Source organism: Pseudorasbora parva, chromosome 9 (genome assembly GCF_024679245.1).
Source record: "Pseudorasbora parva isolate DD20220531a chromosome 9, ASM2467924v1, whole genome shotgun sequence".
In the NCBI taxonomy this organism is placed as follows: domain Eukaryota; kingdom Metazoa; phylum Chordata; class Actinopteri; order Cypriniformes; family Gobionidae; genus Pseudorasbora; species Pseudorasbora parva.
Genome location: NC_090180.1, coordinates 10,563,927 through 10,578,463, shown reverse-complemented (window position 1 = coordinate 10,578,463; position 14,537 = coordinate 10,563,927). Strand labels below are relative to the sequence as shown.

The 14,537-nt window shown below is 38.4% G+C and overlaps 1 protein-coding gene across 1 annotated transcript in view; it reads right to left on the bottom strand.

Moving 5' to 3' along the window:
- Nucleotides 1-14,537, bottom strand: part of fbxl7 (F-box and leucine-rich repeat protein 7) — a 42,714-nt gene that overhangs the window by 6,286 nt on the left and 21,891 nt on the right. Inside the window, exon 3 of the mRNA XM_067453080.1 lies at nucleotides 903-1,508. Within this exon, the coding sequence (XP_067309181.1) occupies nucleotides 903-1,508 (606 nt within the window). The remainder of the gene's footprint in view (nucleotides 1-902; nucleotides 1,509-14,537) is intronic.

Sequence of the window (14,537 nt, the reverse complement as noted above, 5' to 3'; positions counted from 1 at the left end):
TAGCCATTTATTTAATACAAAATACATTTGATCATTGATTCTCTAGATTAGGGTAGCAGATTTTCCCAAAACACCTTAAAAGTCAGAGGTCCTGGTTCTGCTTGGGCTTATGTTTCTTTTGGGAAGTATAGAGAGCACAGACAGAACGCCAGAGCTATTAATACCTTTTCCAGCTTTTCCAAGAGGAAGTCCTGTACATTGCAGAATAATCTCTGAGAGTAAAAAAAGGACTCAACAACAAAGCAGGTGAAGCACAGGCTGTCTGGCTCTGAGTCAGTAAGTCATTTATATGGCTAAATACAAAATCCTTCTGGGTTTTTAGAAAGTTTGTAGACCAACACAGATACTTTACATGTTAGGTTGAGAATGTCAAATTGAATATAATTTTGTCAAGTCAATACACAAATAATTAAAATCAATCAAGTCAATACACAAATTATTTCCTCTTTTTATGCTTAATATCATAGGACTGTTCTGATAGGACTGTGGACAGCAGATTCAATGTTGATATGTGGCAGCCAAGACCATGAAACCATTGAAATTTAAGACACAATTTTAGAAAACAAAATGAGTTTTCAACATTCAGTCTATGTCATGAATAATTTCAATAATTTTTCATACAGTTGGGCCTACGTTGCGTTATGTTCAATTACAACATAATTTTGGCGCTGTGTTGGGATGCCACTTGATGTCCGAAGTAAAATCAAGTAAAAACAATTCAAATATTAAATTATAAATAAAGTAGCCAGTTAAAAAGTTTGAGTGACCCAACTCAGTGTGAAATCTCATTGGTTTAAAATCCTGCTATAACTGCATTAAACATTATTGCATTCAGTGTGGGAAGCGCCTGTTTAGGACAGTACTAATAATAAAACCAAATATTATCACTCAAACCGAATTACCTGAAACATCCAGGTGTTCCAGGTTGGGACACCGTGACACCACCTCAAACACGGCCTCGTTGGACACGTTATAACAGCCGGCCACCTCTAAGTGACGTAGTTCTGGGCAGCACTGGGCCACCGTGTACAGTCCTCGATCGGTCAGCCTCCGACAGCCACTGACCACCACCGTCTCCAGGGTCAGACACACATTGGGGGTGTCCTGGCACAGTCTGCGAGTGAGAACCCGAAGTGCGCGGTCCACGTGTAGCACGTCTCCCGTCAGACGAATAGTCCTCCACAAGCGTGGGTCCCATGCCAAGTTGTACCAGCGACGACACACGCGGGCGCACCAGCACAGCTGGTTGGTGGGCAGGTGGGTGAAGATCTGTAGGAAAGCGTGGTCGGGGAGAATGTCGATGGGCGCCCCCTGCTGGTCTCTCGGCTGCCGCAGGCCCCTTTGAGGATGGGTGAGGGAAGTGGGTGGCGTGTGGACCATGGCGATGGTTTCCGTGCCGAACGTGGAAGAGGATGTAGAGGAGCCATTAAGTACGGCTGAAGATGAACGAGGTGGCAAAATCAGAGCTGGACTTGGCGTGCTCACTGTCCGCATACTAAGATCCGAATCTGGGAAGAAGGGAAATGGCAGAGAGAAAGAGAGAAAGACAAGAACACACTATGATACTGCACTCAAACCACTCTGAAAACATCATTATGTAATGCAGACAAGTTGTTGAAATAATGTAAAAAAATGGCAGTCTTTCCTTTCCAAATCATTTCCTCAGTTAATACATTGTCTTTCTGCACATGCAAAGCGCTTGGCTCAATCACGCAATGTTGACTGAGGTAGAAAGGGTTTCATAGCTTAAGAAAAAATGACTCCTTGGCAGTGTTGTTGAGATCTAGCATGTACATGCAGCCTGCGAAAGCCATATTCACAGAATAATCTCCCATGAATTTCCTTCCCTGTATGATCTGGCCCGGTTTGTGCCTGAAACCCCAGATATAAATGTATTAGGCCTTATTTATTTTTTCCTGAACCATCAGGGCAGTAATGACTGGATGAGGATCAAGGGTTAAAGCTTTTATTATTCCATTTGATTAAACTGCGAGCTGCTTAAATCCAATGTATTGTTCAGCCGAACTCAAGTTCAACTCTGTTATTTCCATTAATTTATGGGTCTGATGACCCATTGTTCCCTTTGACAGATGTTTTTTTGTCTCCTACAGTTTCACAGAGCACTGTGTTGAGTAATGGGAAACAGCAGCGCATGATCATATCCCATTTATGAGGGATATGCTTCCATTGACAAGAATCTGAGAGCCAGCTAGCTCATTCTTCAAGCACTGTCTTTATGAAGATTATATCGCTATAACAAGATTTTTCAGTCCAAAATGTGGATGGCCAATAATCTTGTCCAATTAAGTGAACAAAAAACAGACATGATCATCTTTGGCTGTACAGTTTGTAATAAGACTGTAAAGGTTAACTTAGGTCCATGGGGTAGTTACTTACAGGGTCAAGTAAAAACAACAAACACTTTTTTTAAAATCTATGGACAATAGCTAAATGAAAATCGTGAACTGGAACAAGTTCAAAATGTCACTGCAAGACTGCTCATGAATGCCAAGAAGACTAACTATATCACTCCATTGTCATCCTTAATGGGATGGTTACCAGAGTAATATATGGGATTCAATACATGATGATGTATGTTTTAAAAGCAGTTTATGGAATGGCTCTAGAATACTTAGTTGATCTTATTATTAATCCTTATAATTCAAATTTAACGCTAAGATCCTTACATAAGCTCTTGTTAAATCGGCACTATGTCCGTCCGCTAGAGGTCGCCTATTTAAAACAAAGGCGTAGTTTGATGACACCAAGTTTGAGTGCAGCATCTTGGGACATGTGGTCTTCACCTCACAGCCGGTGGAAAAGAATCGGGATAGGATTAATGTTGATGAATGCAGTTATTAACGTTACTGTAGTATGAAGAAGAGCAGGACCGAGTGTTGTAGAGCTGAGCAAGACCGCTGTAGCGATTGTTAATGAGATGAACAACACACGGCTCGCGAGCAGGGGGACTTTTATTATGACGGGACACAGTCGCGGGTGCCATTTCCGGTCACGAGTATGAGGTAACGCAGCTCTGTTTATCACATTAGATACATTTAAGTGTGTTTAAGTGTGGCGGCTGCTGTGACACTTGTTCACACTGCTAAGAGAAAAGCGCTTCTGCCAAATAAAACCATAAACCGAGGGTAACACATGATGCAATTGACAGGCGACTCCCTCAGATGTCCCGGCTCCTTGGTTAAAATAGCAATTTTTTCACAATTTACAAATAGTTGGAAACATGTGGGGTATTTTAAGAACTCAACTGAAAAAAAATATATAACACTGGCCTAGTGGTTTTGGGATATTTTACTGCAAAAATACTACATAGTGCACCTTTAACTATTCCCAGAGTGCAACTTAAATTTAAGGGTGGTTGTGCTTTCGCTGTTGCTGTTCCAAGACTATGGATCAACCTGCCCTTTGTGGTTAGGTCTACCTCAACTTTAAATACCTTTAGGTACCGTCTAAAGTCACACCTGTTCTCTTGCGCATTATAATAAATTATTTGAATTTGTGTTTTATTAGTTGTTGTTCAGTTGTTCCGTTTTTTATTGTATTTTTTGTTTTGTTTTGTTTATAGTATTTGTAATGTACAGCATTTTGGAGTGACTGTGCAGCCTGAAAGGTGCTTTATAATAAATACAATATAAATACATTAATTGACAAATTTAACAAGCTTCTGCTCCAATTAAAAAAAGTTATACAATTGCCATATTATATTATATTATATTATATTATATTATATTATATTATATTATATTATATTATATTATATTATATTATATTATATTATATTATATTATATCATATTATTCAAATTTAATTTTAATTAATTTAAAACAGTTCTTTGCAAAAGCTGTTTCCATATTACATAAATTTCTAAAATAGTTGGCCTTAACTATAAATATTAAACAAAAAAAATGTGGTAACATTTAATTTTCAAAAAAAAAAAATATATATGTTTTTGTAAGAACCATTATTGGTAGTAAACACCATTTGGTTACAGTATACAAATCAGATCGTTTTCAGAACAGTCTGTTGGTTCCAAACCCTATAATTAATAAAACAGTAAATACAAAATGCTCTAAGAAATCCTTAAAGCAGTAAGGAAAAAGACACACAACTCCAAGCGCCAGAAGGGAACATAGAGTGAGACATTTAGCTTTGATTGAATTGCTACAGCCACCACATTCACAAACTTAGTCCTCAGAGCAGCCAAGGTCTCATAATGTTATGGGGAGCCACTACAGTTGGCAGAAGAAGCAAAACCCAATTACATTTTAATGTCACCACTAAAGACGAAGAATTGGAAGTGGCCGTGTAGGCTGGCCCTGAGCACTGACTCACACGATAGATCACCGCCCTCACTTCCAGCTGAATTACACTGCTTCGCACAGCTAATACATTAGCTCCTAGTTGAACAAACAGTAGGAGGAGCTGGTGGTCGTCATTTTCAAAACGCTAATGCTGGGAAATCCAGCTTAAACCAACAGCTGATTTGACATGGTTTCATTCATGGACATAAGCTGATCCAAACTGGTTGATCAGCCAAATTATCAACTGGCCAACTTGGTTTCGACTTGGATCTGCTGTCTGCAGTTGACACAGAGAGGTCCTAAAGACCACAAGTTAACGTCCATCTATTTTGCTTTTTATAACAAATAATATTATCAGCACGACAATTTGAGTGAAAAGTTGCAAAATTGCCCTTTTGTTTTAATGACAGGAACATTTAAGCTGCATTAACTCCACACTGTTGTGTCAAACTGTAAGTTGTGATTTGAGAATATCCAAAACAATTGACCGCCTGTTAATTTGCATGGTCAGTGTCACAATATTGCATATCCGAAAGTTGTTTTTGCAGGGTTTAACCACCAGGGAACGTCTCGATCAATTTATCTTGCTAAATGCTAGACGTGTCAAGATGCTTACAGAACTCAAAAGGTGGCTAAAAGAATATTTCCTGAGTTAACAGTTTATACACTCACATTCAGATTTTTCTCTTCAACAGATTTAAACATTAAAGCTGCAGCCGTAATCAGGGTGCCAGTGTCTGTTTCACACATTCGTAATGTATTACTCAAACACACAATGGGATTTCAGCAGCTTAAAGCTCCTCGGTCTGAGGGCTGGAGAGCATTCGCTCTGATACTAAAGTGTGTCAAGCTGATAAGAAGAGGATTAAAAATCTACTAATCCTCCATTAGTGTTAAATCAATGGTTCATCTGTGAAACCTCCACAAGAGTAGCTCTGTACCAATCCAGTGACCACAAACATATGGAGAAACCTGCTTCTGGCACTTTTGCTCTTAAGATCATTCTTAAAAATATATGGTTTAGCCTTAAAGAATCTAAAACGTTTTTTAGTAATGTTTGCAGTATAGGAAAAAGTCTATTGTGTTTCTCTCCAAGCCTCCAAGTTTTATTTGCTCCAGTTATTTTCTTGTAAATCCCCAAAACTGATGGTTTAAAGAAGTAACTTTGCCAAATTTAACCCAAAACCACATATAATGCCACATAAGCCATAATTACCTCAAGCCACGAATTGTATCTCATTATTGCATTTATTTTAAGACTGTTCCATGCCTGTTCTGGTTGCAATCTAATGAAAATGAGGTGAAAACATGAAACTTGAAGCTAAACTAAAACATTATTAATGTCAATGTACAACTTAAACAGTTTTTCCTACAAACATTGGTAGTCGAACCTTAAAAATGTGAAATACTTCTGTGGCGTTTGTTTGAATTATTCAGGGGAGGCCTTCTTCCTCCTTTCAGCAGAGAGTTAAAGTCTGTCTTTGGTGCATACTATACTGTGGATTGGTATTCCAGGCAGGTGTAATGAGGTTCTCAGACATAAAACTACTCCAGAGACAAGATGCCAACTAGCCATTTAATCCACTGACTAATGCTCACTCTTACAAAAGGTTTTTTAAAAATGCAGACAAAAACAAAGCATCCAATGTTTCAAAGCAAAAAACACAGTTTGAGGCTCGTTTGCAACCAGGTTCACAACCCAAGTAGCACGGTTTACTTCCCCAGCATCTCTTTTTAATATCTCATCAAAAATAAAAGGGAGCTGGGAGAAGTGATAAGCCATTGTTTGTGAAATGGCACACAAATATTGCTTAGCATGGTGATTTTGATATTGACTTTCAATTATTGAAATAAAACAGTCTGAAAAGTGAAAAGTTTGTCGTCCTTTATTCGACATATTAATTTATTTTGTTTTAAACATGTAGAAAACTGTTTTTATCAATTCAATGGAAGTCAACAGAGTCCAAACAACATTGAACCAAAACTTACTTTTGTATGGATAAAACATTAAACATTAAAACATGAAGCTATATTTTAAAAATCACCACAATTTTATATTGAAGACAGGACTAGATTCAATTTGAGGTAGTTTGACCTTGGAGCTACCAGTGTATTATGTTTTACCCAAGCACTCCTAGGGGCTAAAACTACTTAAATAAAATGTGTAAATTCAATTTCAAACCTATATGTATAATCATTAAGCCCTCTTATTTCTATTTACAGCAATGGGCCCCAATAAAGAATCTGAACCATCTGAAATCCAAGTTGCATTGGCAACATTCAAATAACACAAACCATTTCCAAATATTAACCAAAACACAACATTTTTGCAACCTACTCAGCAAAACTCTGCCACAAAACATGCAATTTATTTAAACAAAATAGTGAGAGCAAATGTTCAATATCAGGTTGAGCTGTCTGTGCTACACTAAAAAAAGTATGATGCTGTTCACTTTAAGCTATTTAATTTGATTTAACAACATTATATCATGTTTCTGGTTCAAATGTAATTGCTTCATGTTATATTGACTTAAAACCATTTCTCTTTGACATAACTCAATGTTTTTATTTTCAAATAACATGTTTCAATCAAGTAACCCAAACAAAAAGGACTTTCACTTCCCATCATGCTTTGCAAAGGGGCTCAATTCGGAGAGTAAATGTTTAAATAAAGTGCTATTTTATGCATTTTTAACAAGATGAGAAAAAGAAGAGACTTTTTAATGTTTAATGTTCTGTTATGTTGGCATTTAAAAGTTTGTATTATGTTAGTGTTTTTAGAGGTTTACCATCGTGATGAAGTCTTGAGCAAGTGCTTGGGGTAAGGACCTGCTAAAAACAATTAAAGGCGTTTAAATAATAATAATAAAAAAACAAATTTGGGTGTGCCATGGATGTAACAAAATCATCTTCTGGCTAGCCAATACGATTTTGTTAAAGGTTTTCTTAATAGATAATATTTGTAACTAAACTGGATTACTTGTTATGGTTTTTGTTTCATATTCATTCTTTAGAACAATTGAATTTAATAGTTTTGGACAAAATTAAGAATGTTAACCTGATTCAACTAAATGGCACTGAATTAACCTTATGAAAAACTTACGTTTACTGAAATAAACAATGTTAATTAAATTCAACATGACCCAGTTACGTGGAACCTGTTGACATAAAAAAAGTAAATCCAACGTATCATTTTTTTGAGTGTAGTCTTTTCATTGCCTGGCACAGACACGTGTCGGTAAATGATTTAAAACACAGAGAACAAAACAACTCGACAGATGAGAATGTGAAGAATGCCATTTTACACTGTAGCTCACTTAAGCAAAGTCTGCTGTGAACGCTCAGACTCATCACTCCTCCAGCTGTTCAGCATCCCGTCACTCACTGACCTCTGAACAATGTCAGCCGGGAATGTTTTCCTGCACACCTCTATAATCTGAGACGACGCTGCTAATGTGGCCCGTGCAATCATTCTTAATGGCACAGCTGTCAGCTCTGGGATTGATTAGTTGTCCCTCTTACAAAAGCTTCCTGCTGTTGAACTTTAAGACCTTTATTCAAACATACTTCATAGTCTGCTTCTGAATAATCAAATCTGATAGATATGCTATGTTCTCACAGTCTTTTTTTAAATGCACCAAATGGAAAAAATGCACAGAGAATGAGTGGTTGGGAGGGAATCACGGGTACAAATTTGACAACAAAAATCCCGTTTCATCTCAGGAGTGTTCCAGGGGTAATTGCTCGCAAATATGCCTAATGCAGATTGCCTATCTTAAGACGGGACCCTTTAACCATAATCTCGGTTGAAATCTTCTACCTTCTGAAGGATGAAAATGAGATGTTTGGAGTTAAGGCCAGCTTCCATGTTTTGAGCAGACTCCAAAGGGTCTGGAATTAGGGTGAACGGCAGGTCAGACCCACTCACTCATGTTGTTTACTCATGCACAGATGACTGCACAGCTTCACGCAGGCCACTATCAGGGGAATCACCACTAGCCAAAACGAAAAATTCAGCTCCCGCTGTTGTGTTAAACATGCCAGGCAGATTTCAAACCTGCAAACACCACATCAGTCAAAGTTGCAAATATGCTGTTATATAATCCATCACATTCACAATACATTGAAAACCCCCCCAAGCTATTTTCTTTCTATCCCACTTATTCAAAAAAGGCTATGTGATAGCAGGGTATGGGAGAAACAGCACCCATTTCCCCCACCCAGTTCAAAGCATCATGCGATCGGTTCACTCAAGGTTTTCAATTTCCCTCTCACTTGTGAGAGAAACACAGATCTGTGTATGTTCCACAGAAAAGTTTTGAAAAATGTTCAAAGTTTAAAATGGTTGGAAAACAGAATGCATTACCTGCAGCGTTGGGGAAAGATATACTTTGATAAGTAATGCATTACTATAGTGAGTTACTCCCTTAAAAAGTAACTAATTGAGTTACTCCGTTACTTTTTAAGAAAAGTAATGCATTACGTTACTTTTATGTGACTTTTTCTCACTTGGGCTGGATTATAAAAGTTATATTTTTTGTGCAAATGTAAAGACCTCTTCATACCAGAATTTAAATGTAAGCCTCAGGCGCAGTATTTCAATAGAGGGCGCAGCTAAAAACAAACCTTTCAGCTGTGCTGCCTTTCTGGATAATGGAAGAAAGGACACAAGAGAAATTTTTTTTTACCAATAAAAACAAAAAAAATATTTGTTTTTGCTCATGGTTCAGCTAAATTATTGAAGGATAGCAGCAAGACATTGGTCAATGAAGGTAGATTAACTGCATAAAATATTAGTTTTATTTAAAGGGGGGGGGGTGTTTTCATGCACACTGAGCTTTTTACACTGTTAAAGACTTGGATTCCCATCCTAAACATAGACAAAGTTTCAAAAACTAATGTTGGACGTTTGATGGAGTATTTCTGTGTTAAAAATACTCCTTCCGGTTTCTCACAAGTTTCGGAGAGTTTTTTTCGAGTATGGGTCGACTTGACGTTAATAGAGCGAAAGGTCCTTGTATGGGCCGTACGGGCTCTTCTCCCGGTAGGGTGCACACGCGTGTGACTAGAGCGAGAGAGGAAATGCACGCCCATAAACACTCTCAGGTGCAGATCCACTCGATCCAGGCGCTGCACTCCACTTTATTCCTATGGGTGACATCAAGAGACTTCAACGCTTCAGCACAGCATTCTGGGAAGGCAGCGCTGCATTTGAACCGATTTGAACGCAGAAATGACGGGAAGCTTCACAACATCGCTTCAGTTGCATCGCAAAAGTGGATCTCCACCGTTCGCTGCTCTCAGGACTTTACCAAATCATACCAAAGAAGTGTGTTTTTGACGGAGCGGTCCCAGCGATAAAGGTTCAGTCCTGCTTTGGAAGCAGCCGGTGAGTAAAACTGCTTCAAATGTCTGTGCTGTTGGCTCGTCGCGTGAGTAAACATGATGAGTAGACACGATCGCGTGCTTCGTCATTCAAATGCGCTAACGGACTCCATTGTTGTTCTATATAACGTTACACTAGTCTGACGTGCGAAACCATTTTGCTTGCTACTTCTAAGGTTTAGTCGCATACAATAGTCCATAAACCGAATCATGTCCTCATAAACTGCGAGTAAAGACACACAAATGTTGACAGGCCACTAAATACAGTACATACCACAGAGACGGACGTCCTGCTGTTGCCGTTTCTCCTGTTCAATTTATTTCAGCCTCCGAATTAGATTCTGGATCATATATCTATTAGCTGAATCTGATCAATAGCCATGGGTTTCTCCACGCTTGAGGACGTCACCGCTTTGCACTCTCGTCATTCTTTAGCTCCGCCCACTCGATACGCCTCCAGGCGCTCGTTTTTTTCCGGAAAGACTCTGTACTTTTATAAATATAATAAAACTAAAGACTTTTCGGAGATATGAACGATGCAATTTCACTCTATAGTTACTCAAGATTGACATGAGATTGACTGAAACTGAGTGTTTCACCCCCCCTAACATTTAATTATTTGTTTGCATTTTTCATTTTACTGAATCTTTATTGTGCAGGTGAGATGAATAAATGCTCACATTTACTCTAGAAATACAATAACCTGTTTATACAACGCCTCTGCACTTACTCACGATTTTTCTCAACATTGGGACCGGATATCAGATATTTTGTTGTAAATTTCAAAGTAATGTGTTACTTTGCTAGTTACTTGGAATAGTAATCTGATTACATGACTCATTTACTTGTAATGCGTTCCCTTTGTAATTACAAGTAAATTACAATTTGCTTTTAATTGCTCTCGTCCATGAGCACTTCATCTTATCATTAAAAAAAATTTGAACTCTTCCTCCTCTATTTTTCTCTTTTCGAACCCTATTCTAGTTTTTGCTACTCTGAGTAATATCCAAATCTTTGTATTTAGGGCACTTTTTGCGTTTCTTCGTCTCTTCATGACAGATCACTTCCTGTACAACTCAGTTGTAAGTCGCTTTGGATAAAAGCATCTGCTAAATGCATAAATGTAAATGTAATGTAAATATTACTCGTAACACTGATTACCTGTGATTAATATCTTTGAATTTTGGCCTGTTTCCGAAAGCTCAAAAAGGCTGCCTCCAACAAGTTGTCAGATAACTAGAGATACCTTCATCTGATACCTTTTTGAACGTGCATCCTTCACTGCCGGAGCAACACTTCACTTTCTCGCTCGATATACTAAATGTACAATTCTGTGAAAGAACATAATCTTAAAAATAAGATTGAAAAAAAAAAGATAAAAAAGTCTAAAAGTTACAGCTAGTGGTCAGTTTGTGTATAATGTTGGTTTTTGCTCACTTTTTTCAACTTTTGACATAATTTAAAGTGATATTATTATTGTGGTAATTAGATATAAACATTTTTATTATCAAAGCTCTCACTATTTTGTTGTAGATCCATTATACTGAATGAGAAGCCTGTTGGAAATCAGTTTAGGATTGTGCGCAAAAGCGAAGTGAGGTCATTGGCTTATAGAGCAGTGAGGCAACAAGTTTTCAGACCCAACTGTAATTCACCACTCTGTACTCTGCTTGCAAATTCAGTCTCACAACCTCAGGTCTCCAATCTCACCATCAATTCATGGTTTTAGTTAAAAGAAACAAAATGTGATGACTTCAAACATGTCTCTTTCACTTTGACACCGAGTTTGACCTCTGGCAGCAGACAGTAATCCGATCTCACATCGCAACCTCAGGAACTTGTAACATTGTGGTGTCGGAGGCCAGAGACTGTAGCTGCTGGACTTTGATTCAGCAAAACTTGCTTTCTTAAGTGTCAGAACTATTAAGCTCAAGCGTCACGCCAAGAAATGAAATAATCATGGATGTAAAAGTACTAGGGTTCATAGCAGCAGAGACGGATCTTTCCATCTGCAGAGGCAGCATTTGAGTCGTTCAGCTCTATCAGAGGTTGTTGACAGACCTGGCACTCCTTGCGCTTGGCTCATCTGTCAGTCTAACCGCAGTTCCTGACAGACGCTGGTCCTGCATATGTCTCAGCTGTGCCCCTTCCAGCTTCTAGAGGGGCATCTTGTTTTGATTAAAATGCCTTCTGAGCTTCTCATGCGAGATTCTGGGGCTCTGCAGCGTTTGTGCATTTAAGAGCAGCTGCGCTATACGAACACATGGACTAATCGCTCATGTTATCCCACTTTATTCTGACATTAACTTGCATATTAATAAACAAATCATATGTGTTCGGCATTATCCCGCGTTTTTTTAAACGAAATCCACTGCTGAAACAAATGTGGGAGCTAAATTATTGGCACTCAAAAGTTGTTCAAAAGTTCACCGTCTTAAGCAGTATCTGGTATCAAAGCAATAGGTGCAGAAAAGCATGTTCAGTTCCGGCATAAGCATACAATTTGCATTTTGTTTGTTTATTTTATTCCGTGCATTTATTCATAACAGTATACAGAGAAGTCAAACCATCGGGTCTCTTTGATGTTTCACTCTCTAATTATCATATTAAAAATAAGTGAAGTAACCGTGTCACCATAAATATTGTTCTAGAAATATTCCTCCTCATGGGCGCGGGATTCATCCTATTTAATCAAAAACATCATAAAGGAAATATTCAAACATCTGGTGTTCAAACCAGGGCTTTGCCACAGTAAAGGAGGAGAAGGAAAGGCATTTCATGTTCCTAACCAGTCTGCCCTGTTCTCATTCTCACCCCTCCTCAGTTTGGAAAGCCAGGCTGGTGATGCATAAAGCAGAGAGGATCTGGAGAAACAGTCTGAAGCCTGATCACCCTCATCCTGGCCTGGGCCCCCTTACACAAATTAACCACATGTACACTCTGCCTGCACACAAATTTCTACATTAGCAGATGACGTCCGGAGAAAATTAAATACAAGAAACTGCGTTCCGTCACGTTAGGCGAGGACACAATGCAGGAGAATATGAAATAAATAGATTTAAAGTCCAGGGGAAACAGAATAGACAACTCTTACACATCAATGACAAGCAACAATGAGCAAACACAACAGGAAGAATATATACACAGGTTAACAAAGGGAACTAAACAGGAACAGCTGAACCAAATGAAAACTAATGTGCAGCCATGGGGGGGAGATCCAGGGGACTTGATGGAAACAGTGAAGGGAATTTGACCAGGAAATCGGGCACAAACATAACAGGAGGAAGATATCCAGATGAGACCGGAGCATCCCGATAGCCGGACGGGACCGGGCGGGAGAAACTGGATCCGCGGACCACAGATTGATTAGGGAGAGGTTTCGGTCCAGGGCAAGCTCGGTGGGTACCTCAGGATTGCAGGCTGTGAGGGGGAGGTCGCCGTGCCAGAGTACACATTCAAGTGTTCTGGGAGGAGTGGAAGGGGCCATGCTGGCAAGTCCACTATTTTAGTTCTGTACCGTTTGGCAGTAGTAAGGATACGATGCAGGAGAATATGGAACAAATACACTTTAATTTCATGAAAATCTCTGGGAAACGGACCATACAACTCGAGGGCACAGAACAATGAGCAAACAAAACAGGAAGTATATTACACAGGTTAACAAACGGAACTAAACAGGAACAGCTGTACTGAGTGAAAACTAATGTGTAGCCATGGAAACCAACAAGAACTAATGCAGACACGACAGGAACTAAACAGAACATGATGACTGATTTTTTTGTGTCAGTAATTTTTTGTGAGTAGTTCCATGAGTTCACAAAGATTACGTTTCTACAAAAATACACCTTTAAATGGGTCTTGGCAGAGGATTAGCAGATTAAATAAAAATATAAGAAACTAGTCATAGGCCTACTGTATTTTGATTGGACAGCCCACTAAGCAACTAAATCTTACAGTGGCCCGCAGATGCCAGGCTGGAAATTAATGATCCTTCTGCCTTATACATGAAAAGCAGCCAAAGCATTTGGCCTCAAAGCTCATTATTCAAAGATTCGTATTAGAGCTACACTGAGCTAATCTCCAAAACTAGCTAATCTGCAGACTGGGGCACTTATTTCATGGCTAAATCGAAACATATTGTTAATCCAGAAAAACACTGGAGTAGTTCTTCAGAGTTCCTGTCGTCTTTCATAGTCTGGATCAAATATTATAGGCTATCTGTCTTCCACCGTTCCTTATATCTGAATGGAAAGGGACATTTTCACTTCTCAAAATTATTTACCTATGCACTGTAAAAAAAAAAGGCACATTTTGAACATTTGCAGTACAATCGACTTGGATGTTTAAGTTATTTCAACTTAAATTATGTTAAACTGACTTAAAAAATTAGTTACATCTTGTATAAAAACAAGTTTAACATAGCTTAACATATTTTGATGAGTTAAAACAATGTAAAAACATTTGTTGTCATAACTTATTGAACATATATTTTTTTACAGTGTGCCCTGAATGCCCTGAAACAAAAAATTAAAATTCTGTCATCATTTAAGCAACTTTATGTTGTTCGAAACATGTATTTCTTTATTCTGTGTAACATAAAAAACATATTTTGAGAAATGTCTATGGGCTTTTTTGTGCATACACTCTCAGAAAAAAAGGTACATTGCTGTCACTGGGGTGGTACCCTAAGGTACAAAAGTGAAAAGGTACATCTTTGTACCTTACTCACACCCACTCACCTTAAAAGGTACATATCAGTACTTTAAGAGTGCAAAGTAGTACCTTAAAGGTACATATTAGTACCTTTTCGGTTTTGTACCTTAGGGTACCGCC